The sequence below is a fragment of the Staurois parvus genome, unplaced genomic scaffold (genome assembly GCF_062004578.1).
Source record: "Staurois parvus isolate SC_StPar_1 unplaced genomic scaffold, SC_StPar_1.0 ptg000365l, whole genome shotgun sequence".
Lineage (NCBI taxonomy): Eukaryota > Metazoa > Chordata > Amphibia > Anura > Ranidae > Staurois > Staurois parvus.
Genome location: NW_028318161.1, coordinates 7,814,452 through 7,842,339, shown reverse-complemented (window position 1 = coordinate 7,842,339; position 27,888 = coordinate 7,814,452). Strand labels below are relative to the sequence as shown.

Here is a 27,888-nt window from a genome sequence, read left to right as displayed (position 1 = left end):
CCCTTAACATGGACGGTGTGCTTTGGGACCCTGACGCAAGTTAACTGCTGGGATTTTTTATTTTTTTCCCCTTCTAAAAACATACAGCTGTCAGTGGGGAACCCCACTGATAGCTGATGAGTCATCAGCTAATTAGCAACCAGCAATTCTTTACAGAGAATTCGGATCAGTCGAGCAATTACACAGTAGTGTGAACGGATCCTAAACATTTATTAACCTTGTATCCATTTTGTGCCTAAGTGGTCTATTACCACTGTGGATCCCCCAGTGCTCCATCTTAACAAGGCACTTATTCTGGTAGAAGATGCACCTGTCTTCAAGAGACCAAACTAATAAGAATTTAGAAGCCCTTTCAAATAGCTCAATTCTCGCTGGTAGGCTCTCCTCTTCATTTGATCTTAGCTGTGGTCTCATTTTGCCACACCATGTCCAACAGGTCAAAATCTAACTGTTGCTGAGGTTGATACTTTGCTTACAGAAGAGATGGAGCGTATTACTTTAGTATTAAATTTTGTTGTGACCGTTTCCTAGCAGCCTCCCATGTTATTTCTTGGGTTTCAGGTCAATGCATACACATAAGGGATTGCAGAACCCTTGTGTAAAAATGCTACTGGTGGTAAGAGCATCCATCTTCCCCAACGGAAGAAGCCCATAGAACAGACTGAAAAATCTGCTCAGTCAATTTAAAAAAAAAAAAAAAAAAAAAAATGTTCCCTTGACCCCTATTGTTGAAACCACCCCAAGCTTGGCTTTGGTGTAGGAGATTGTATATCAGGGCTACAAACTGGAGTTTCGTTCCCTGCTCCCGCAGTTTCTTACCTCCAACCTACCAATGCCACTGCACAGCTTATCAGATCTCCAGCAAGCTGTCTCAGCTTTTCTGGATCACGGGGCCGTTGACTCAGTTCCTATGGCAAAACAGTTTCAGGGGGTTTTATGCAGATCTGTTCACTGTTCCCAGACCCAAATGGGGCATTCACCTAATTCTTGATCTCAAAGCTTTGAATGTACTCACTCATTCAAGTCCAAAATATCTGCATGGAATCAACAAAATACCAGGGAGATTTGCTGGCTTCTGAGGGCATATTCCCATTTTCCCAGCTTGTAGCCTCTCATCTGCACTTCAACAAGGTTCTGGCCCCTGTACTAGCCCTGCTGTGTTCTTTTCCTATTGTGGGACACTTGGATGACCTCACGTTGAAGAAATCGTGTGCAATGGCTCTTTTAGATAATGTGAAATTGACCATACAGAAGTCAGTGATTCCGTGATTCAGATAGATTTTAAACATTCAGAAATAGTTACTGGAACCAATTCATCAGCATGTGTATCTGGATCTAGTCTTAGACAACTCATACCAAAGTGTTCCTTCCACAGAGAAAATTTAAACACTCCAGTCTCTGGTTTGTACTATCCCATTCAGGAGCTGTCCGACCCTCTGCTTTTGAATTGAAGTCCTAGGTCTGATGGTAGCCACTTAGTGTTAGTCCAATTTGCCCACTTTCATTCCAAACCTTTACAACACAACACAGCAAACTGTCCTTGTTAATTGAGTTGATTCAGTCTCTGTACAGATTGATTTGTCTAATCACCAAAGATTAGGTTGTTCATGGCCTGGCGGCTCAGAAATCAGGCATTGATGCAGGGAAGTCAATCCTTCCAGTCTTTTGGAGGATCTACACAATAGGCCTAGGTGAGTGGTCCCTGTACCCAGAGGTGTTCCAGGGCCTGCATAGTGTGTGTGGAGCACCAGATGTGGACCTCTTGGCATCCACGTTCAACAGCAAACTGGACAGGTTTGCCTCCAGGTACATGGATCCTCAAGGGAAGCAGTGAATGCTCTCCTGGCTCCACTGGAATATTACACATTGATCTATGCTTATACTCCCCTGCAACTTCTTCCTTGTCTACTTCCAATATCAAGATAGAGGGCATTCCGGTGATCCTCATTGCTTCAGATTGGCTCATATGGATGTTGAACCTGGCAACCTTATCCTTCAAGCAACCCTTTTTAGTTTTGGATAGGGAAAATATGGTGTTGAAGCCCAGGACTTCCTCCCTGCCCAAGTTTCTGCCTTTCACCTCAGCTAGGGCATTGTTTTTCTGTCCCTCTGTATAGCTCCAGTTCAGCAAAGGGAATTTTACATCCATTGTTTGGCTGTATTTCAGGCTGTGCAAGTCTAGCTCTCAGCCACGGCTGATTTCAGAAGGCCCCGTTCCCTTTTTTGTCATCCCAAATGGACTCTAAATTAATGCTCCAGCTTCTTGTTCCACCATCTCTAGGTGGCTTAGACAGATCATTATTTAATCTTATGGTCTCAAGCATTGGGTTCCACACTTTCCTGTCAAGGGGCAATCCTACTAAATCAGTAAGTACTTCTTGGTCTTTTCTGCATCAAGTTTCGATTTCCCAGATTTGAAAGGCTGCCACCTGATCATCTGTTCTCCAAGTTTTACTAGGTGGATGTTGTAGTTTCTAATGTCAGATTTAAGCACAAGATCCTTCACATGGCACTTTGAGCTGCAGGCAATTCTTAGCTTTTGTTATTTTCTGGGGTCTATTAGCGGTTGTTTGCTGTGTGGCCTACCCTCTATAGGACTGCTTTTGGACTTCCATAAAAAGTTTAAGATATCCTGTGCTGTAGATCAGGGGTCTCCAAAAACTTTCTAAACAAAAGGGCCAGTTTATTGTCCTTCAGAATTTAGAGGGGCTGGACTGTGACCAGCAGGAACAGAAATTTTCCTGGCATCAGTGGGATTAAAAATTGCCACATATGGTATTGGGAGGAGGAATAGTGCTCCACTGTTGGTATCATTAGGAGGAATGGTGAACCATTATTTGTTTCAATGGTAGAAATGGTGCCCCAGTGTTGGTGTCAGTTTGAAGAATAGTGCCCCAAGGGCCAGATAAAGACAAACAAGGGCCGCAGTTTGGAGACCACTGCTGTAGATCAAAAAAAAAAAAGGAATGTCTGGGAGGCCACACTAAAGCACATATCCAATTTATTATATAGAAAAGCAGCTAAAAAACAGCAGGTGACCAACATCCTCCATATCAACTGATGGCATCATTGGTTGTTAGGAGGCTGGCAGCTAAAAGGTTGTAATGGCGCACAATGAAAAATTTGTAGGTACATGGCATCCTTATTTGACCCTCCCCTGCCCCTCTCTAACAGTAATGGGATCACATTAGCTGAGTGAGAGAGAAACTGAGGGAGAAGAGAAACAATGGAATACTACTGAGTATACGTGTGCAAAAGTGTGCTTGCCTTAGAAGAATAAACCCCCTCTAACTTTGGGTGTCCTACACGTGTGGGTATGGTTACATTAAAGGGATACTAAACCTATGACCCTGCATTCACTATATCTAGTCTCCCACAGTACACAAAACATGGAAATGCAATTATTTTAGTAAATATAAACCGCTAAATACCTTTTCTCATCAGCAGTTAGAGCAGTCTTGTGACTTCAGCAGAGCACTGGTTAAAGCTTGTAGGAGGAGGTTTTTTTTCTGCTCTAGGAGGATGGGAAACCCCTGACCCTCTGTCTGGACAGTGCTGATTGGTCCTGTGCTAATCACATGCACCCGCCCAAGAAAAAAAAAAAAAAAAAAAAAAAAAAAAAAACAAAACAAAATCCACACACAACAAAACCTCTCTAGCAATAAACACCGAACTGAGCATGTGACCATGGGTTCATTCTGCATCAGGTGGTCATTTCAACAAGACAAGGGGCAGAGAAGAAAGAATCAAAACAGCCTTTTTACACAATGCAAAGGATTAACCCCTTAGTGCGTATAGCAATCATGCTTTAGTGCATATACAGACTGATTTTACTGTTGTGGGTTTAGTAACACTTTAAGTAAAACTATTAAAATAGATTTTTACATTTTAGAATGGGGTGCCTTGAGACTGTCCAGAATTTTAACCACCTCCCGCCCGCCATATAGTAATATGACGGACGCAAGGTGGTTCTCACATTCTGGGAGGATGTCATATGATGTCCTCCCATTCTCACCGCACATGCGCGGCTCCCGGAGCGCGGCGATCGGTGGTGCGCTGTGTCCCTCAGACACAGCGGATCACCAATCCACAGAAAGAGCCGAAGATGTCGGCTTGGTCATATGATCAGCTGTGTCCAATCACAGCTGATCACATGTAAACACGTTAATGTCGATTATCGCCATTTCTCTCCTCTCGAGCTGTCACGCTGACAGCTCAAGAGGAGAGGAGAGCCGGTCATCGGCATTCCGCGGAGGGGACATCTACACTGATCATCAGAGCATTGATGATCAGTGTAGCCCCAGCAGTGCCACCTGTCAGTGCTCATCAGTGCCAGCTGTCAGTGCTCATCAGTGCCACATATCAGTGCCTATCAGTGCACATCAATGCCACATATCAGTGCCCATCTGAGCTGCCTTTCAGTGTCACCCATCAGTGCCAGTCAGTGCCACCCATCAGTGCCCATCACTGCAGCCTCATTAGCGCACATCAGTGAAGGAGAAAAATCACTTCTTTATAAAATTTTATAACAAAAACTAAGAAAAAAAATTTTTTTTTTCAAAATTCTGTGGTTTTTGGTTTAAGAAAAAATAAAAAACCCAGAGTTGATTAAATACCACCAAAATAAAGCTCTGTCACAAAAAAAAAAAAAGATAAAAATTTCATATGGGAACAGTGTTGCATGACCGCACAATTGTCAAAGTGCAACAGCGCTGAAAGCTGGAAATTGGCCTGAGCAGGAAGGGGGTATAAGTGCCCTGTAGGCTTGTGGTTAAAGGGTGCCTCAAGATTTATCAAAATTTTAAAAGGGTGCCTTGACAAAACACACACAACATAAAAGTGCGTGAGGTTCCATTCAAAGTTTAACCCCTTAGGGATCCCTGTACCAGCATGAAAAATCCAACAGATCTCCTTTTTACACAAGAGTCTGAATGTGTCTCCCCTCTTTTTGGCCGGATCACTTTTACAATTACATGAATCTGTAATGCGGTGTGATCATCCCCAAGATGCTCGTTAAAGTGACAAGCTACATTTGTGAAAAGACTTTTTGATCACAAACATTATCACAGAGGTGATCACGTAGTCTTCTAGTGGTGCTACCCACATATCGTATATGACAAATTTCACAAGTAATTAAATATATAGGATGTGTGGTATTGCAATTGATAAACCTTTTGATCCTAAAATTACTTTCCACTTACGGTGGACCCAAAACAGTCTCCTCTAACAATACACAAACGTGTGTCTAAAACAAATGTCTAACACTCTGTACAACTATGTCATGCTTGGTTTTGTGACCACAAATGATTCTTTTACAGTTTTGTATTTTAACAATTCTCAGATTTGTTTGTTTTTTGGTGTATAGTTTTGACATTGTCTAGTGTATCATTTTTAGAGAGGGTGATGCATCAGTCTATGGGTGGTGGCCACAAGGGTTAATATGGCAACAACTGCTACTGATAATTGTGCTATACCAGGGGTGGGCAAACTTTTTGACTTGAGGGCCGCAATGGGTTCATATATTGGACCCGGGGGCCGGACCAAGAGTAGATGAATGATGTGTATGTGTCATCCATAGTAAGTATAGTAATATTCCCCCATAGTAAGCATAGTAATTCATCCCCCATAGAGTAATTCACCCCCCCTATAGTAATTCACCCCCCCTATAGTAATTCACCCCCCCTATAGTAATTCATCCCCCCTATAGTAATTTATCCCCCCTATTAAGTCCCCAAGTCCCCCCTGTGTCAATTCACTTACCTTTGCTCCGCGCGGACCTCTCGCCGTTCCGGTGTAGCATGAAAATCTGTCTCCTACGAGGATCTGTCCCCCTTGACGTATCTGCGCATGTGCCAGTTTCAGGCATTAGCAGCCGATCCGCGATCTCCGGCACATGCGCAGATACGTCGAGGGGGACAGATCCTCATAGGAGACAGATTTTTGTTCAGGGCGGACTGTGAGAGGAGCCTAGCGGGAGCCTAGCTCCGCGGGGCGGATTAAAAGGTCCGCCGGGCCGTAGTTTGCCCATTGCTGGGCTATACAGTACTTCCCCATATATAGATGTTTGCATTCCTGTTGTGGGTTATGACTAAGCACTGAGGTTAGCATGATAAGTGTAGATCTTTTTTTCCTCACTGGCATACAGTATGGTGTTTTTAAGCTGCTTTTCTATACAATAAAGTGGATATGTGCTTTAGTGCGATCTCCCGGACTTTCCTTTGATCTATAGCACAAGTGTGCAAACTAGACCAGCACACACACTGGATTCTGGCGTGTGGGAGTGGTGAGCCTACATGGAGCAGTGCCACCTTCTCTTTTTAAGATATCCTGCGTTACTCAATGAACAAAAACGAAAATAGGATTTTTGTACCCATAGTAAAATCCTAAAAATCCTACTCCTAGTAAAATCTTTTTTTATGGGGCCACTGATGGACACAGATCTCACTCCTCTGTTTTAATTATCATGCCCTTGGTACGTTTTTTTTTTTTTTCTTCTTCTACACAAAACGTGTATGTTGGTAGTAGCCTCTAGCATGGGCTGGCCTACAACTTTTGTTTGCCAGTGTTCAATCCTCCTGGTGGCAGTAGAACCAAATGGATTTAAATACACTCTGTCACTCATTGAACTACAAGACAATTTTACAGGGAGTAAAAAATCCCTTTGTCATCATTAGGGCTTGTGTCAAGAGCTGTATGGGAATGCATAACCCATTTAAAGTGAGCAAAAGCCCATAGACATAGATCCTAACTTTGTTTTAGCAGATGGTAGTAGGTATGCTGGGATTTTTAATGTCATATCTATAAGTTCCATATAAGAGGAGAGCAGAACATGAACAACATGCACAGGACCATACCAATATCCGTATTGTGAGATACCGAAGCTTGTGTCTCTGGAAACTTGTCTGTAAGTTTTAATAATTTGCCTTTGTATCACAGTGTAATGCAGCCAGGCTGCAGCATGCAGAATCAGTGCACAGGTAAGTGAAGGATTCGATGTGTTTACAATAATCACTTTCATCCAGGGACTGCATAGACCCGTCAACTTGTCATATTTCAACTAATAACACTTTACACGAACTGAATTGGCAGCAAGCACTTTGCAGAGCCCCGGGGCCAGAACAATCTGTGCTTACACCACTTCTGCTCCAAGACAAAATTACTGGTGCATGTTCACAGGTGGAAACAAGCCACTTCACACCTGCTGCTATGTTACCCACAGCACAGGAGAGTAACAAGACGGCTGCCATAGAACATCTTAGTTCTATACTAATCTCTTTCCACAAGATTAAATAAAATCAATTCAGTCTCATGTGAAACCAGACCACAGTGTAGTAGATCATTATCAAACATTGTTCTGCAGTGCAAAATCTATACCGTGTTCAAAGTGTAAAATTACCAGTTTTGTTTTAAAATTTCAAACTGCACAGATTTAGATGCTGCACAATAGTACTCAAAAAAGGCACAGAAACTGTTACACGGTTATTAGTACAATTTGGTGTGTATGTGTATAATACACACACCGATCACACAATCATTTTTTTTTACCAATCACTGACTCTGTTCTTTCAGAAAAGGAAAGGGCTGGTAAATGACACTTCGCAACCTCTTTCCCTCTCTCCATCCTGACACAGTACAAATGGGCCCGAGGGCAGCAGGACCTGGATAGCAGGGGTGACATAGAGGAACCCAGATCCCCTCCCATTTTCCTCCTACAGACACCGAATACCTGCAGGAGGGAGACTAGAAGAAGGAGGCGTTCAGTGGCTGCAAGAGGAAAATTAATGGGATCAGTTCCTCTATATGTTGGCCCTCCTGTCCAGGTGTACAGGGGAGCCACACACAAAACACATACATACCACACAATTTTATGCAAAAAAGTGTTGGGTTACAGGACTCTTACCATCTCAGAGGAAGCCGCTTTATAAACTCCATACCTTGATTGCAAACGGAACAAAAAAATATAAAAAATCTGGCAGGGAAAAAAAGAGAACACAAACAACTACAGTGAGACTAATGTTGCAAAAGTGTAACATCTATGTAATATCACAACTGCATGAACAAAAATGTATACATATATAAACAACATTTTTTGCAGAAACGCAGTAAAGTCCATTTCCTATGGGACAGGTTCACATCTCCACGTTTTCACCCGGTGTGTTTTTTGGAAAGCGTCAGGGACTTTAACACAACGCTGCATTTTTATTTCTATAGACTTCAAATGGGAACGTTGCAGAAAAGCATGTATTGCGTTTTTGCGGCATTTTGCATTTAAAATCTGCCTAGCAACAAGAAAAAAAACAAAAAAAACCCAAAAAACGCATCAAAACGCAATGCATCAAACGCAACCTGCATAGGTGTGAACCTAGACTAAATTCAATTTCACTGCACTATAAAATTAAAAAAAAAAAAAAAATAGTGATGCACCGATATCAGTGCCGATACCGAGTATATTCACAAATACTTGTACTTGTGAAAATGCTCCTGATATCCAAAACCGATACTTCGCAGTGCGATTTGCATTCATACAAAATGTATGGAAGCAAAATTACACCGCAAAGAATAGCATGCAATTTGAACAGGAATTCGATTCCTGTCCACATTGCATGTGGTTTCACCACTGTTCCTGTTTATACCCAGGCTCATCATAGCCAGAATTCACACTGGAGCAGTGCGGGAAACCTCCCTGCACCGATCCCATGCTGTCACAGAAGGAAAAGCCGCTTCACAGGTCTGGGGATTTTAAATTCCCATGGCTTTCTCTCCTCTCCGTGCAGGGATGACAGTATGGGCTAGACTGCTTTTGACCATGATGGTGCTGACCAACCAGAAGCCGCCTAGCCTGTACTGTAATCCCTGCAAGGAGAGGAGAGAAAGCCACAGGAATTTAAAATCCCCAAACCAGTGAAGCAGCTTTTCCTTCTGCTCTGGTTCCCACCAGTGTGACTTATCATGCGACCTGACAGTTTCAAATTGCAGCACAACTTGCACCCTATTATCAGCAATGGAACTGATCAAAGCGGTGCGAATCCAACGTTGCGGTGCTGCACCGATTTGAAAAAAGGTACCTGCACTATTTTTTGCAATTTCAAGTAAAACTTCCATAGACATCTGTGCATGAAGTTGTACCTGAAATCACACTGACATGCAGCTTTGAAATTATGCGACTTCAAGTGATTTCAAAGTCGAACCCAGAGTAAACCAGGGCTCTGTGACAGCATGGGATTGGTGCAGGGAGATTTCCCACACTGCTCCTGTGTGAACGCAGGCTATGACAAGCCTGCATTCACACAGCAGCAGTGGGAAAACCGCATGCAGTTTGGACATGTATCTCATTCCTGTTCAAATCGCATGCTATTCTTTGTGGCGCAATTAGCGTCCATACATTTCGTATGGACACAAATCGTACCACAAAAGTATTGGTACTTGGTATTGGCGAGTACTTGACCGAAAGTACCGGTACTCATACTCACTGATCAGAAAAAAAAGGGTATTGGTGCATCCCTAATAAAATAGTTATAAGGGAGAGAAAGGCATTTAAGTGATATGCTATTCTTATGGAGAAAAAATTCACCACAGGCTGAAAGAGCAGATTATGAGCAGACAAACTGCAGGCTGTGTACTTGGTTTCTACTATCACAATATTTTTTATTACATTATGTTGTTTGTTACCTAGTACAGCATTGTCTCCATGCCTGTCCGTAGCCTAAGAACACCAAAGCGTAATGGGACCCATAGATTTGCGGAAACACAGACGTGCATGCAATTGTTGCTGTGGATAAGTCATGTCACACCTCTGCTTCTCTCTACGGTCACCCACACACAGATGGAAGCAGAGGGGATTAAAACGATTTACTACTTGAACAGAGGCTGTCAGAAGCAGGACAGGTTTTTACATTTCACTGTTTTATAGGGATCCAAGAGGCCCCTCGTAGGGTCAGTTTAGATCTGTAACCAGTCAGCAGGCTCCAGCCATCCACAGCACACTGGGCCATGGGGCGGCCATCATGTTTTCGGAGCTGAACGGGTTAACGTGGAGAACTTGCTGCTCCCTGGAAAGGCGGGAAAGTCTCATTTACTGTGAAAGGCCCTCTGCCTGGTCTCTCAGGAATGTGGAAGAATGTACAGAATGCCATTGAGCTGAGGAAACCACAGTGAACTCATTCTGAGAAACATTGCTTCAAAGTGACTGTGCGCTGAGCCCGGCTGCCCTCTGCCAGAGACCGCCAACAATCACTGGACAGCGGCCTGGATGCGCAAAATAAAATCCAACAAAATGAAAAATTACTTGATGCTGCTTGAATTTTAGGTAGGCTTAGTACACCAAAAAGGTAGCAGATGGACATTTCCTAGGAGATCAGACAGGTTATGGAACCAAAAGTCTCAGCAATCTCAGCACACAGTGGCTGCAAAAAGTAAGTATACAATCTTCAGGTTATTTTTTTATTTTTGTAAACAGTACCCAGAGTTGTTAATGCATCTCTCTCTCTCTCATATTTAGTTTGTTTCCTTTGTTTGTTACATTTTATTTAAACACCCATGTCCAATTCTTAGCAGCCAGTAAGCGGTTTTCTGTAGGCATGTCAGTGAAGATAAAAAGGTTTTTGATTGGCGTCTATGGACTAAGGCATCATTAGTGCCAGTAACTATGAGGAGGCATGTTACTGAGAATTTGCAGGATCTGCCTAGTGCACAAAAAAACCAAACACCAAAACAAACCCAAACAAAAACAAAAACCCAACAAACAAACAAAAAACTTGCATCTGTGAGATGGGTTTCTGTCTACATGAGAACAAGACCACTACTGTGGGCATGGATTCAGTAGTAATACTGAGATGGGTCCCCACAGTTCAGTAATGCATGAACAGAGGTCACACCTCCTGCTAAGATCTACCTATATCGGTCATATCAAAGAAAAAAAATTTGACCCTTTCTAGTACTGTCTGACAGTGCAGCTGTAATGAAATCTTCTGGCTTTTCAAACAAATCATCAAAGAGATGCAGAACAATTAATTCACCTGACAGGAAGTCAGCTGTGCTTAGAAAAGTAAACCCCATCACCACCATAGCAAAGCCAAAGCTGGCCATACACATTGCTTTCTTTTCATTCAACCTGTGGGCTGAACAAAAAGCCTGACATATTTCTCCATCCACACTATACAGCGTAGATGGATGAATCTCACGCTACAGCTATTGTATTTTGACAGCTGGCCCTGATGGCCGTCAAATTTGCAGACAACATCTGAATTGGAGGAGTAAAGGCTCCAAAAGGAGTAAAGCCAGCTTAGATCAAATATTTCCTGAACTTTTTGTACTCCATTTTTGTGAATATTACAAATATAACTTGAAACGGACTTCCAGCAGATGCAGCAAGTCCATACACAGTAATTGGTATCTTTATAAAGCAGCAATTATGGCCTTTATGGTGCATTTGTTTTAAAATTACAGGTATTGATTTATCTGCAGTGAATGTCACCACAGTGACTGCTTTATGAATATACCAAAGGGATTAGAAACATGCTTAGGAACGAACACGAACGAAAACACACACACACACACACACACACACACACACACACACACTTCATGGGCCGTTTGGTGCAGTCACTCTGTTTATATATTTTTTTTCCTTTAAGGACCAGGGCATCTCCAAATGACAGGTTTTTATAAAGGGTTACTAAACCCAGGACCCTGCATTCACTTTATCCAGTCTCCCACAGTACACACACCATGGAAATGCAATTATTTTAGTAAATATAAACGGCTAAATGCCTTTTCTCATCAGCAGTATATAGCAGACTTGTGACTTCTATGAGTATCCAGCCGAACACAGGTTAAAGCTTCTAGGAGGAATTTTCATTTTCCTCTGACAGTCCTATGAGGCTGCATGACCCCTGACCCTCTGTCTTTACAGTGCTGATTGGCCTTGTGCTGATCACATGCACCCTCCCAAAGGGGAAGAAAAAAAAAAAAAAAAAAAAAAAGACACACTAAACTGAGCATGTGCACAGTGACTAACAGGATCAAACAGCCGTTTTACACAATGCAGAGGATTAACCCCTTAGGTCCACAGTGAGTATAACAAGCATGCTTTACTGCATATACAGACTGATTTTACTGTTGTGGGGTTAGACACACACACACACACTTAAAAACACTTTATAGAAAAACAAATAGTTTGTAAAGAAATTTTCTGATGAACATGCTCCAATGTCTTAAAATTATCAGATGGGAATATAGTACAGCAGAGCAGCACCCAGAAACGTAGCTAAACACTAATTCGGGAAGACAAATGGCAGCAAAAATGCCTGTACATCCATGTTAGGTCAGATTTTTGTTCACCTATCAGAAGCTAAACAGATTTAAAGTAAATAAAACAAAGCCAGCATCATGGGTTGTATTATTTTACAATACATGGCAGACTGTTTAGTAATCTCAACATTGCTATCATTTTGTCAACATTTGCCTGTAACAGCCAATGATACAAAGTAACAGACTGTAGCACAGCTAGATTATTAAAACAGACCCATATTCCAATGTTCGTATGAAAAAAGCCTTAATAGCAGGCTGGCTGTGCTTTCTTCTGGACAAAATGCTGCATCAGATTTCCTCAAGTAATGGACACTCATGTGAAGCCTAGGCATTTGGTCACATGATCTCTACTGAATTGTAGGATTGGCAGATGCTACCATCAACAGAGCTCACATTTTCAAGTGCCTAGACATTCAGATGTGTGATCAGCACTGCATGGAGCCAGAAGCAGCATTTAATCCAGGAAAGACAAGTATTATTAGTCTTTATTTAAATATTCCAGCAGCATTTTAGGTACAGCTCCAATTCAACATGTGCAGCTTTGATTAGGATCTCCCAACAGAAGTTCTTGTGCTAACATGTTAATGTTTGCTGACTTCTTGGTAAAGAAAGGCCCTCTGTTTTACTACACAGCTCGCATTCCAAACTTTGTGTCTGTATGATATGGCGGAATGAAAACAAGCTGCTGAAACAGCCCCCTTCAGAACAATTTAAAAAAGGTAATAAGCTGTCAGCAGCGAAGCATTTACTGCCTGTTAACAGCTCTGAGCAAAGTGTCAGCAGTCAGGAGACCATATAAATACCCAAAGATTTCCCACACCATGTGGGGGGCTTCATATAATAACTCAGAATTGAGGCACTACCTGTCACCAAACAGCATGGGCTCGTTCAGACACTGGATACATGCTTCATGGAACCACTGCCGACATCGGTAACACTGGATCATCTTCAGGTACCACCTGTTGGAGACAAGAAAATATTCTAATTGGTTTACAGAAAATAACAGACATCTTTATCCTCTACAAATAGGTTTTTATGAATGACCTGTGTTTTATTCAGAGGTCATTGAACGTCAACCCTCCCTTTACATTCACATGGATTAATCCCTCTACATCTTCCAGCTGCTGCAAACAGCAGATTCTGAGTACAAGAAGAGTTAGAGGATTACATTTGTACAGCAATAATGCCCTATTTTGCTTTTCTGTGCAACACATGAAGGGGTCCTGAGGTTTGTGTAGTAATAGTCACAACTTTTCATAAGAAGGAATTACACTTCGGGGTTGAAAACGAATTCTGAAGCTGCTGATCTCTCGTGGGGAAGGGGCAAGATAACACCATGTACTTTGTTAAATGTTAACCACTTCATGACCGGACACTTACCAACTTCCTGCCCTGGCCAATTTTTCAACGCTATCACACTTTGAATGACAATTGCGCGGTCATGCAACACTGTACCCATATGAATTTTTTTGAGACAGACAAGACTTTATTTTGGTGGTATTCACCACTGGGATTTTTTTTTTGCTATATATATGAAAAAGTCAAAAAAATTAAAAAAAAAAAAAAAAAAAGTGTTTATACAATTTTGCAAATAATATTTCTTCATAAATCTTGGCCAAAAATGTATTCAGTTATTTTAGTAAAAAAAAAACAAAAAAAAATTAGTTTATAACCAAAAATTTAGAAACAAATTTTTACATTTATTTTATTATATTATTTATGTTTTAACATATGGTCACCCTAGCACAGGGATGGCGAACCTTTTTGAGCCCGAGTGCCCAAAACTGCAACACAAACCAACTTTTTTATTTCAAAGTGCCAACACTGCAATTAACCACTTGCCTACCTGGACGCACTGACAGACGGCACTGATCGGTGGCACTGCTGGGCATCATTGATGGGTGGCACTGATGGGCAGCACTGACGGGCGACACTGCTGGGCACTGACAGGTGGCACTGCTGGGCAGCGCTGACAGGCGACACTGCTGGGCAGCGCTGACAGGCGACACTGCTGGGCACTGATGGGCATCATTGATGGGCGGCACTGATGGGCAGCACTGACGGGCGACACTGCTGGGCACTGATGGATGGCACTGCTGGGCATCATTGATGGGTGGCACTGATGGGTGATACTGCTGGGCACTGACATGTGGCCCTGATGGGCAGCACTGATGGGCACTGATGGGCAGCATTGATGGGCAGCACTGATGGGCACTGACATGTGGCACTGCTGGGCAGCACTGACAGGTGGCACTACTGGGCACAGATGGATGGCACTGCTGGGCATCATTGATGGGTGGCACTGCTGGGCACTGACAGGCGACACTGCTGGGCACTGATGGATGACACTGCAAGCAGTTAATCTCACCTCTGGCAGCGTTGGTGTGGCTTCCAACCCGGCAGCTCATTCCCATTCACGCTGAGCACGTTGCCCCTGGCCCGGGAGCAGTGTGGGAGCCTCTTCCTCTCTTCCGCGCCCATCCCCGGGTACATCACCCCTGGTGCCAGAGCCGCATTGGAGCCGCTTCCTCTCGTCCACGCCCACCCTCGCCCCAGAGACATGTGGGAAATGTAGTTTGATGGGGGTCCAGTGTGGACGAGATCTGGATGGCCGGTCAGTGTGCGCTCATCATCCTCTTCTTCCTGGCGTGCCCACTGAGATGGCTCTGCGTGCCAGCTCTGGCACGCGTGCCATAGGTTCGCCATCACTGCCCTAGCAGTACAGTGTACTACTTGTGGGGGGGGTGATATTTTTTTTTTTTTTTGTTTACACAGATTGATTTTACACCCATAAAAGCAATCTTTTCTCCTTCTCTCTGGCTGCATTCTTGCAGACATTGAGAAATACTGTGAGCTGTGATTGGTCACAGCTTGTCACATGGTACAAGGCTGTTTTGAATAGCCTTGTACCATGTGATCTCTGTGATCATTCACAGATTTCACACGTAGTAAGCAATGATGTCAGAAGTGACATCTTGCTTACACCTATTCGCCAATCAATGATCACATGATCGGGACCTCACACAGAGGTACCGTACAGTGTTCGGTGTTCCACCGTGTCTGGCGGACACCGGATCGTGGTGCCGCACGCTCCCAGGGGAGTGCGCGCAGTCCAAAATGGCAGGCGCCGTTTATGAACGGCAACCAGCCCCTGCACTGCCACCGTCTGGGTTATATACAGCGGCCGGACAGGAAGTGGTTAATACCTATCTTCGAAGAGGTTGACTTTTATTCTCAAAGGGTGACAAGTTGGAGGAATAACAGTGTAATGTTTGGAATATATCCCCCCTCCCCATGTACACTGTATAAAGTATCACCATATGTAAAAACAGAGGAAATAACTCACTAAAAACACACAGCAGAAAAGATCACAAACGGCTCTCAGACACAGCACAGGAAATAAGGCAAGATTTATACTAAACACTGACAGCTCATTAAACACACAAAATACTTCATATAGAGGAGTTTATATCCATTATATTACATATAAGAGCACCAAAGGTTTTATCACGACATCTGGTGTGCTAGCAGCTATACATTTCACCCAAGATATGTTAGTTTTAGGTTAAGGGGGTCAGTGACAATTACAGGCTTGAGGATTAAAAGGTGAATACCACACGATAAAAAGGTTATGTTGAAATTTCTGGTGCTACACTCTACAAAAAAATGAGCGAATTATCAGGTGCTAAAGCCAACATACCACACTCCCCTTCCAATGTCTCCTACACGGTCAAGAGATGTCAGATATACAAACACCACTTATAGAGTTTGTGTAAAATCCAGCAACATTCTGTTTTGCATTCCCACAGGAGAATAAATACCAACTGCCAATTTCAAATCAATTTAGCCCAAAATGGCAGTCACATGAGGTTTAAAATAGAAAGGACCCATCCAGGCTACACAGCAAAGACACAAAAATGGCAAATAATTAAATTCCTGCAGAGAAGACATTTACAAAGCTTTTGGAAAATAACTTTTGTTCCATTCTGCTGCCATTTTAAATGTGGGACATCAGTTGAATCTGCAGTACATTATAGGTGTATAGCAGAATGTTTGTCTTACTCTCCGGGCCCTCCGCAGTAACAATAACACTGCTGCTGATTGGTTCGGTGTGGAGAATCCCAGTCCAGCTCCTCTGGATTGTATGTGAGCAACAACTTCACAGCCTGCAATGCCTTGGCAATGGGGCCTTTCTTCAGAGCGCCTCCTTTCTGCAGGAAAAAAAAAGAGCAGCATTACTGACATCTGCAATAAATTGTCTATAAAAACACCGTAACTGAAGAAAAAAAAAAAACTGTTTTATTGTTTAAGGGAAAATGTTGGGCTTTGATAACGGCATGTAAAACATACAATATCTAGACAAGACAAATCTAATGTTAAAATAAAATATCCCAGTAAGGGGTTGTCCCTTAAAATGGGGCCCGAGCCCTCAGGTATTAGCACAGATCAGAGATTCTACAGACATGTTAACACCATAGCAAACCTTAAAAAGGGGGACTCCATTATTGTGGGGGAAAAACAAAATTACCTTTTCATTTCAATCTGAGCAACCGTTTTCTGTAAAATTCAATGCAATATGGACACCTAGAGGAGTTCTGTACAGGCTTGGTGTACAGAATGCCCCCAGAAATGCAATTTCCTGCTTGCGTGATTTTTGCCACACCAAAGTGTCATGGCATGTGTACGTCCCGTCACAAGTTCACCTTTTGTAACATGTTATGTTCAGACCAGCCCCCACTCCCCCCAAATCCCCACTTTGACAGCTAGCAGGGGGACCTTCTCCCACCTCGTCATTTGTCAAATTTGAAAAAAAAAAAAAGTGGCTGTGAGGCTCCGCCCACATGGTCGCATCATTTATTCACAGTCATCTGTGATTGAGAGATTACAAATCCCAACAGCCTTAGCGGCTGGTAGTTCATTCATTCTGCCTGTCAGAATATCTATTTGCGCGCACATCCCGTACGACAAGCAGATATTCTGACAGGTCTAAGGGAGACCTGCATGGCATCTGCGATCTACAGATTGCTGGAGCAATGCTTTTCAGGCTCTTGTAGACAAAAATAATAAATGCACATTTTTTTACCTGGGGGGAAAAAAAATAAATAAATAAAAGCGCATTTATTTTTTTCTAAAAAGGGTGAACTTATCCTTTAAAAGGACTAATTATATATATATATATATATATATATATATATATATATATATATATATATATATAAATCTGAATATCTAAATCTGAAACCTATGTCAAGCTACATCACTGCATGCATTCTCAAAGAACAAGTCCTAAACTGGACATAAATGTTTGTCGGCTGTCGCATAAACATGTATGCTCACCTTGCCTTACTTGTTTATACAAATGAAGTACAGAGGAGAAAAGGAGGAAGGCTAGCAGAGAAGAGAAGGGAAAGAGATAAAAAGGTTACAAATTCTGCTTTCTACTGTACAAAGCATACTGCAAGCGCACTGCTGGTATAGAATATGTGGGCTTTCTGACCACATGGGTCCAGGGACTGCTGCATAACTTACAAAGCTGGGGTCTCTGGCCAGCATTTGTGAATCTGCTTTTAGCAAGCCAATTGTGTCTGGAGCTTTTATAGGCTGCCCAAGTTTAATATTTCCAGACACAACCTAATATTGACTTTGGGGTCACCATATACAAGCAACCGTTCACACCCAAGCACTGATGTTTAATATTACTACTGTACTATGCAGATCCTGCCAAAGCCCAGCCTGGTTGACAGCATCCGCAAGCACACTGTTCTCTGTGACCTTGCACACAACAAACTCATTCTCTAACCATTCTGCTAACTAGACTTGGCACTTCATTATAAAGCTGTACAGATTTTTGCTTGGCAGGCGACAGAACATCCATAATCCAGACAGTAATATCCAGCTAAAGAAGGGACCATTGGGGTGTGTGTGCGCACACATGCAACTGCCAGATGCTCGTAACCACAAACCCGCCATAGCTGGCCGATGAGGATACCGGCTTCCTTGGAGTGGGCTGATCTCAGCAAAGGTGAGGAGAGACTAAACAAAATATAAATTGGTTTCTAGAAACAAAGATTAAAGTATGGATAGATAGGCAAAGTTTCATGAGCATATTAGAACAAAACCTTCAAGCGTCTTTTAGTAATCCAATAGAGAAAAATTTGCAACTGACATATCAGCCTTATTAAAAAGTAGAATGAAAAGGCAAAACGTTTTTCAGTTTTGGATAAAATTGGAGAGGGATTACCGTATTTTTCGCACCATAAGACGCACTTTTTTCCCCCCAAAAAAGGGGGGAAAATGTCAGTGCGTCTTATGGAGCGAATATGGCCGCTCAGCTCTACAGCGGGACCTTATAGAGATGACTGCTGACCTTTGGGGAGGGAGGGGGAGCGGGTACCTGAATTTGACAGGTACCCGCTCCCACTTCCGTGGAGTTGTTCTTTCATCTTACCCGTTCCTCTATCCAGCGGCGCGATCTTCCCGGCTTCTGTAGTGTGGGCATGACAGCCGGGTGCCAAGTGCGCATGCGCAGGAAGCGGTGCTTTTTGTGAATGGTAAGGCGGCACCTGGGACACATGACAGATCCCAGAAGCCGCCGGACCAATCACAAAGCACAAGTGCTTCTCGCTTATGCGCACTGGGCACCCGGCTGTCATGCCGAGCGCCATTACAGAAGAAGGGAAGACAGCGCGCGGCTGGATAGAGGAACAGGTAAGATGAAAGAACAACTCCGCGGAAGTGGGAGCGGGTACCTGTCAAATTCAGGTACCCGCTCCCCCCCCTCCCCAAAGGTCAGCAGTCATCCCTGTGCTGTCCGCAGTCTCTGGTCATCCCCTGCACTGTGTCCGCAGTCTCTGGTCATCCCCTGCACTGTGTCCGCAGTCTCTGGTCATCCCCTGCACTGTGTCCGCAGTCTCTGGTCATCCCCTGCACTGTGTCCGCAGTCTCTGGTCATCCCCTGCACTGTGTCCGCAGTCTCTGGTCATCCCCTGCACTGTGTCCGCAGTCTCTGGTCATCCCCTGCACTGTGTCCGAAGTCTCTGGTCATCTCCTGCACTGTGTCCGCAGTCTCTGGTCATCTCCTGCACTGTGTCCGCAGTCTCTGGTCATCTCCTGTACTGTGTCCGCAGTCTCTGGTCATCTCCTGTACTATGTCTGCAGTCCATTAGTTCAGAATTTTTTTTCCCTGTTTTCTGCCTCTAAAACCTAGGTGCGTCTTATGGAGCGAAAAATACGGTACATATTTTTTGGCCCGTATACACAGAGCCGAAGTAGGAGCGGGTACCTGTCAAAACCAGATATCCGCTCCTTGCTCCCCCAAAAAGATGCCAAAACATGGCAGTGGGGAAAGGCAAACAAACAGAGCTTCCACTTTTGGGTGGAACTCCACTTTAAGCGGATTAGACTGATAACAGCAAGATAAAATGGGGGAAATCTTTTCTTACCCGGACAGCCAGCACGAAGATGCAGCGCCTGCAGAACCAAGGCTCTAGAACACTGTGCTCCTCATTCTCCACATCAGGTATGTGGCACTTTTGGTGGTACCCTGAAATACATTAAGAATACTTATTACAACTTCCACAACTACAAGACCTCCAAGGAAACCCACCACTGAGAAAAAGCACCTACAGTATGCTATTAAGCTCTGCTGCTAAAAACAAGAAAGACAACCGTACAACTGTAACCATTTATATTTCTTTATTATAACAGCTCTACTTTTACCTCTCCTAATATGAAAAGCAACCTCTGCACAAATTGTACCAACACCCTCACATAGGAACCTTCCTAGCGGTCTGATTATGTCAGTATTTCTGTGCTCAAAGCGGTACATTTTTTTGCATGGAAATATGTATTTTTTTTATTGTAGGCCTGTAATTTTTGGGAATAACTCACTGAAATCTGGCTGAACAAGAGTCTAGTAAACATATGTTAAAATTTGAAACACAAAAATCATAAATAATTGAATAATCATAAAAAAATGTAATAAAATTCAATATAATCAAACCAAAAACACTGAAATTCGAAATATAGCGCCAAGTTCGCACATCACTGAGCAAAGTCGCTAAATCGTTTTCAGTGTCTGATGATGAATTTCCCCACAAATCATTATCACTCAATTCTGCATGTGGTTCTAATTTACTATCGCTGTTTTCTAGCTGGTCTAAAACTGCTTTTGACCTAAAGGGACGCTTTTTAAACGCCATGGACATTTCTCAGTTTTCAGGCAGAAAGAACAGTAAATATGCAGGCAGGGCACAGGACAATGCACTAGGGACAAAATGTATGTGAAATGCTTTGATACAGTAATGTTTTACTATATTTAGTGAATGTCACTTTTTGACATTTTTAAATTTCCCGCCGGTTCCGTCCCCGTACATCCTGACGTCGCAGGGAACGGAACCCGGAAGACAGATGCCGGCATCCACCGGAGGACATTGCCGGGGACACTGCAGGGGGGACATTGCGGGAGCGCAGGACAAGGTAAGTGCAGAAGGGATCCTGGAGCAACGCTGCAGGGTATTCCCGAGTGTAGCTCGGGGTTACCACTTGTGGTGCTGAAACTTTACCCCGAGCTACTCTCGTGAACACCGCCAGGGAGGTTAAGTGTATATGCCGAATCTCACAATATATTGGCTGACAGCACAGCTGGAGCTAAGCATTAGAAGCCTGCACTGCATCATGGGAACTGAGCCTTTCCTAGGTTTCAAAATGTTCAACTGTAACGGACTTAGCATGACTGATCATTTTCGGTGCTGAAATGTCAGTGTAGGAGTGTTATGTCCTCAAAACCAAGAAGCCAAATGCAATTCTATAGGAATTTTATTTACCAAAAAGGATGAGGTCAAATGATTAGGAAGAGACCTTTTGATCCTCATCCATGTCCTTTTCCCAGAAACCAACATACCATGAAGAGGAGTTAGGGTCATACGTCATCCACACCCCAAAATTAGAAATATGTGCATGTCCCTGGCAGCTGGAGACACCAAAGCTGGTGCTTAGGAGAGTTCCTTTTTTTTTTTTTCTTTTTAACCCCCCCACGTTTCTGTGTGACCCATGTGCAGATATTTTGGGAAGAAAAGACAGGATTGGGAAAAGGTCGGATGTAAAGACTCACAGATGTTTCTCATACATTCCTGACAACAGTCGCACTTTGCTTAAATGCACAGCACAGACAATAGGAAATCTCAACTTCCAGTATATTTCCCACAAAGGGTGAACCAGTGGATGGTGGAGCAGAGAGAGCTGGAACTTAACAGAAACCTGGCATGGTCAACCTTCCCTCTGAAAATGCTAGCCGTCAGGTTGTCACAATAACCTGTTTACCATTATCATTGAAAGTGAAAGAAAATCCCAAATTTTGGTCTGTCCCCAAAAACATAATAGTAGGGAAATCGTACGATATGGGAAATCCGATGATTCATATGGTCTGTCAAATCTGTAAAAAAAATGCCAATTTCCAAAGCTAGTCAGTGTTTGATAAAAGTGGTTTGGGTCGATTCTTTTCTGTAAGAAATGAATTTATTTCTTCCAGGAGCTGAAAGACGCGTGAAAGAACTGTTCTAAAACATAGCCATAGAACTGCTGTGTAATAAGTCAAGTCTAAATACTTTGAATCAATTTCTTTCAGAAAACCATGAAACTGGCGAGGATTAAGCCCATAAGATCAAATGAAAATTCACTTTTGAAACAGGTTTCAGAACGCAGGACATATCCATATAATTTTCCACACAATGCTTGTTAATGGATAATGCAGTGCAGAAACATGGGCTTTGAGAATCCGCCAACCAGAAACGTTTGTGATTTGTCCAACCAAACCTTTCTTTGCCCCAGACACATTTTTTTCCTCCATAAATTGTCACGCATTGCAGTTTATTCCACTCCAGGTTATATTGTCAGGTTTTGGCAGTTCTTTGAAGATGTCTTCTCCAGTTACTGTGCATGCTATGCACTGATGCCAATTCTTGTGTAACATTAACTTCACTGTCAACACCACGAATGAACACTAAACGTTGTGATTATATCACACACATCAGTTGATTCATCAAGTGCAAGAGAATGAACCCACATATTTTTTGCTTGGTCTGCAATTTGAGTATTTATATTGCTTCCTATATCATCAATTCTATGAGTATTTGGTGCAAGACTTATAGTTTTGAAAAGATTTACTTTTTCTGGGCATAACTCTTCCACTGCTTCCATTATACACTCCTTTATGGGATCCCCATCAGTGAATGGCTTTCCTCTTTTAGCCAATGCATAATCTACTTTGTAACTGGCCCTGGTAAAAGCTTTATTTTCACTTTTCTTTTGTGTAAACAGGGCTTTTTGGGAAAACAAATTGTGTTGCATTGATTTAAATTTTTCTGAACGCTGTGTTCCTGTGAATTTGGAATAACGTTGTTCATGTTTTGTCTCATAGTGCCGACGCAAATTGTACTCCTTCAAAACTGCAACAGTTTCGTTGTATATGAGACACAAGGCTTTATCGCCTGTTTGTACAAAAAAGTACTTTATGCTCCATTGTTCATTAACCAGGATGCACTCACTGTCTTTTTTTCCCTTCCATACTTTACTGAAGAGATATCTGAACAAGTAAAGGATTTGAGATTTTACCCTCACATCAGAATCCAAAACTTCGTCCACCATTACAACAAAGTCCCCCCCTTACATCAGTGTCCCCATCAGCGCCTTTCCGCACATCCACGCGGAATCAGAATCTCCCCCATATCAGTGTCGCCAATCAGATTCTCCCCCATATCAGTTCGCCAATCAGATTCTCCCCCATATCAATGTGCTGCAATATAGACTGGGAGAAAATACCGAAAAGGGATTTTTAAAAAGCTAGTTGGTATGGGAGCAAGTTTAAATTGGTTGTAAACGCTTACATATACAGAGTGAAGTGACTAGCCTCAGGTGATACACAGCTGTATTTTCTTCTCTACATCCAGTCAAAGTCCAGAATTTATAAAGAATGTCTGAGCCGTCAGAAAAATGAGGAAAGAAAGGGGACATTAAACTCTGCAGAGCTCAATGAGGAGAGCTATGAGAGTTCACTGGAGAGAAGGGACACATTCCCTTCACACAAAGCTATCAATCTACTGGAGATCCCTCCCCTGCCACCTTTTTTCTCTTGGTGTCAGGAAAATATGTCAGAAGCCACTCATGCAGAAAGCAGAGAAACAAAGCAACAGACAGAAATGACGCTTAATGCTCTGGATAGAGACAAGTACACACTACAGAGGAATATGCTTTTTTTTTTTTCATATTTCATGTCGGAGGTTCACAGCCACTTTACGATTAGACAGGTTTAGACCTAACTTCTATTTTTATGACAATAAGAACAAAAGCACAAGGTCCTGGCTGAGATGGAACAAAGAAACCACCTCAGTTCAAAAGGATGGCTGAGACCATAGAATCATCTTGTCACAATGAAACATCAGGAATGATTTCTTACAGGAAAAGTAGACAATCATGAAAATTTGCAAACTAAAGCAATGGGGAAAAAAAATAAATAAATAAATAAAAAATTACTTCCAACGTAGAAAAACTAAAAGTAATGGGGGCAATATTTCTGCAATACAGAAAAGTACCAAGTTGATGTCCCACAGAGTCAATGGAGTCTTAAAGACGCACCAATGAATGTGAAGCAACAGGTCCCTGGAGGAGGACCGCCAAGGCCAAAATCTGACCTTTAATTGTACTCCATGCAAGACCCAGATTACCGTCAGACTAGGGAAAAGCCAGAATGCTACCTGCAACATATTTGCAAAGATGAAATCCGCTAGCCTTGCACCAAGCAAAATGAGATTTCAAAATCCCGTGGGGAATCCTTGACAGTCACACTGAACATGGATGTCAGAATATCCACATCCGGGGTACCCAGTGATTTCCAGAGCTCTTCAAACACCTCTGGGAGAAAAGCCCACTTCCCTGGAGACAGCTGTTGACTGCTGAGAAAATCCACCTGCCAATTTTCCAAGCCTGGAATGTGGACTGTGGGAATATGGATTTCTGCTGACCACTGTATGAGGTCCACTTCCTCCTGGCCTGCCTGATTTTAGGTGCCTCTTTGATGGTGCTGTTATCAGTTACATTATTCTAAAGTTTACAGAACCATGCCGCTCTAGGTTATGGACAAAAAGATGGATAGGATTCTATAGTCTTGTTTCTGTTCCCTGAAGCAAAGCCTGGAAAAAGAAAACCCATACAGCCACATCTAAGGACTGTTAGATTTTTGTTTTGCAGTTTAGATATGTTTTAACAACCCATTGCTACCACATTTAAGTTTTGCAGTTATTGTATTTCTATACTCACCCTAGGTTAGAAATACTGGTGATCAGTGAGAGGCATATGCCATGTGTACCCTCCTTATATTAGGATTATTGGTGATCAATGGGAGCCGTGGCACAATGAACAGCCCCCCCCCAAGTAACCAGACTCATTGCACAGAAAGGGACAGTGCCTTTCTGAAATGACATTTGAGCTACTTTATATGGTCAGTTTAGAATCAAACAGTATTTAGCAGAGTTCCGCTTTTCATGTTTAATCAGAGTAGCTGAAAATATAATTTTTTCAGACAATTCAGAAGAGAAATCTACCTACCAAGTCCGCACTTTCCACAGATGAGGATCTGATTGTGGGCCGCAGAGCTCTTCCCGCTACAAACATTACACTTAGGTTCCTCTCCAGGTACGCCAGCTGAAGGAGATATGTTAGGTTAATGGTTAGTCATGAACACTAAAGACAGTGGCAGATAAAAGAGGAGATTTTTCCAATAATAACCAATCACAGTGGCTAAATGTGGGCAGCACTTCTGCCTAGTAGCACTAGGTTTGTCGATTCCAATCCAAACCATGGCACTACCTGCCTGGAGTTTGCACATTCTCCCTGTGACTGCATGGGTTTCCTCCGGGTACTCCGGTTTCCTCCCACACTCCAAAGACACACTGGTACGTTAAATAGCTCCTGTCTAAATTGGCCCTAGTATGTGTATGACTGAATGTGAGTTAAGGACTTTAGACTGTCAGCTGCTTGAGGGTTGGGGACTGATGTGAATGTACTGTATATATGTAAAGTGCTGTGTAAATTGACAGCGCTATACCTATAACAAATAGGTTTTCTTTTTCTATTCTCTGAGAAACTGATGTGAGGAATCTACTATCATCGACACTTTTACTTCATTGTTTTTGGGCTCCAGTCTTGATCAGTGTAATAAGGAACATTCCCTCATATTTGATCATCTTCCCATCTAGCCCAAGATGGGCAGACCTTCATCTATGTCTCCGGACAGTTTTAGTGCTGTTCAGTGAGTTTAACTTCCATAGTCTGATTAAAATTAGGATTTCAGTTTGTAAATGGATAGAAAGCTAGCTAAAAAACCATATTCAGAGAGTAGTAATTAATGATTCATATTCTGCATGGCCTAAGGTTATTAGTGGTGTACTCCAAGGTTCAGGGTTGGGACCCTTACCTTAAAATGATTATAAATTATACAACATTTTGAATTAAAAGTACAATTTCAGTGTTTGCAGATGACACCAAGCTATGCAAGTGGAATAGTGTCCTTACAGGATGTCTCCGACTTACAAGCCAAACTCAATGCACTATTTGATTGGGAAGATAGATAGACACAACCAGACTGATAAGAGGCATGGATGAGCTCAGCTATGAAGAAAGATTAGCTAAAAAATTAAATTATTCTCAGGTAAGAGGAGGCCTTTAAGGGGGACATGACCACCATATATGACGACATAAGTGGTCCATACAGTGAACTTGGTGTAGAGTTATTTACTTTAAGGTCATTACAAAAGGATAAGGGGGGATCCTAGGGGGTTTATTTACTAAAGCTGGAGAGTCCAAAATCAGACTCCCTTCTGCATAGAAACCAATCAGCTTCCAGGTTTCATTGCCAAAGCTTCATTGAACAAGCTGAGGTTAGAAGCTGATTGGTTTCTATGCAGAAGGGAGTCTGATTTTGGACTCTCCAGCTTTAGTAAATAAACCCCTTTATGTCTGGAGGAAAAGACATTCAACGTTCACATACAGAAAGGCTTCTTCACAGTAAGCTGTAAAAGTGTGGAATAGACTCCTCAAAAACTGTTTCTTGCCAGCTCAGTAGACTTTTTCTGGGGGGGGGGGGGGGAAAATCAGGAAGGAATTTATTTTTCTTCCGCGAAGCAAATTGGATCATGTTTTAGAGGTTTTTTTGCCTTCCTTTGGATCAACTGAGTATAAAGATTATGTGTTGGGAGGTTTTCTATTTATTTGTTACATTTTTTCGATTGGTTGAACTAGATGGACTTTTCTTCCCCAACATGATTATGCAACTGTCAATTGAAAGGAAGAGTAGAGTAAACTGCAGCCAGTTATGGCTGGCTGCAGACTGAAGAAGAGTATGGCGGATTCTCAGATTCCAGTGTCGAGCCACAGCATACATACCATGTTGAATGTCTTTCCAAAGGACCCAGTACTTAGAGTTATCTTCAAATGTCACAAGACAACTCTGCTTTGAACTGCTGACCTGCCAGAAAGAAAGAGCAAAGTAAATTCAGATGGCAGTATGTACAAGTCAAGAAACTGCACAATGCCTCACTAAAAGGAGAAGAGAATGAAATGGGAGCAGAGCAGGAAATGCAGCACCTTATTCACAACCAGGTGACTATGGCATCCATCCAGTGGCTTACGGTCGCCCTACTGTTTTTTGGCCCTTACTTTACTGCAAAACGGAGGCATTCAGTCATAACATGAGGGCATTATTTGGCCAGGCACAGGATCCTCACTATAGGAAATGCTGGCTCCAACATGATTATGTCCCTTCCCATTGTTAGGAATGACAAGGGTGCAGGTAGGTGATCGATCATCAGTGCATGAAGTGACCAGTTCACTTCCAGGAAGAACGAGCCTCTCTTAAGCAAGAAGGCTCCTATCCAAAAAGTCACCGGCATTTCAGACATGAAACGGTTTGTTTCTGAAATTGCAGATCGTCATTTTTGAACCGGCTATTTATGTTATGTGCACAGTTTTAACAAAAGGTCCAAAATATCTAATTTCTCTAGGAGATGGCTGAAGACTTCCCAGCAGCTCACCCTTTTTATCTTCCCCAGATAATAGAGTCCATCCGTCCACCTGCAGAGAACATACTGGCCTTCTGCCTGACTAACCACCAGATCTGGGCAGTCCTGCCCACTCTTCCCAGAGTTTTCCAAGGCAGAGCGCCGCAACCTGCTACAGGCTGGGTAGACATCCCTCAGTGCCAGCTCCAAGCTGCGATTCTCCATTGCCATAGATGGGTCCCTGGAAGAGAAAAAGACATTACTTTCTAAACCCGACAAGCAGAGTATGCCAGTGCTACAAGCCCCAGTGCAGAGTCCCATTGCTACAGATCCCAGTGCATAATCCAGATGTGGGTCCCTCATATAATATTCTACTACAGATCCTATTGCAGTTTCTGGACATTGGACCTCTCATATAACATTCTACTACGAACTGCAGTGTAGATTCTGGACCCAGGCCCCCTCATATCACATCCTACTGGAGACCCAAGTACAGAATCTGGCCACAAGTCCCTCATATCACATCCCA

The 27,888-nt window shown here is 42.7% G+C and overlaps 1 protein-coding gene across 1 annotated transcript in view; it reads right to left on the bottom strand.

Annotated features, from left to right (window-relative positions):
• PHF19 (PHD finger protein 19) overlaps positions 1 to 27,888 on the bottom strand; it is a 62,203-nt gene that overhangs the window by 30,312 nt on the left and 4,003 nt on the right. The window contains exons 2-8 of the mRNA XM_089685260.1: positions 27,393 to 27,600; positions 26,746 to 26,827; positions 24,910 to 25,005; positions 19,752 to 19,852; positions 16,372 to 16,520; positions 13,173 to 13,268; positions 7,901 to 7,969 (exon numbers count right to left, since the gene is read on the bottom strand). Of these exons, the coding sequence (XP_089541386.1) occupies positions 7,901 to 7,969; positions 13,173 to 13,268; positions 16,372 to 16,520; positions 19,752 to 19,852; positions 24,910 to 25,005; positions 26,746 to 26,827; positions 27,393 to 27,600 (801 nt within the window). The remainder of the gene's footprint in view (positions 1 to 7,900; positions 7,970 to 13,172; positions 13,269 to 16,371; positions 16,521 to 19,751; positions 19,853 to 24,909; positions 25,006 to 26,745; positions 26,828 to 27,392; positions 27,601 to 27,888) is intronic.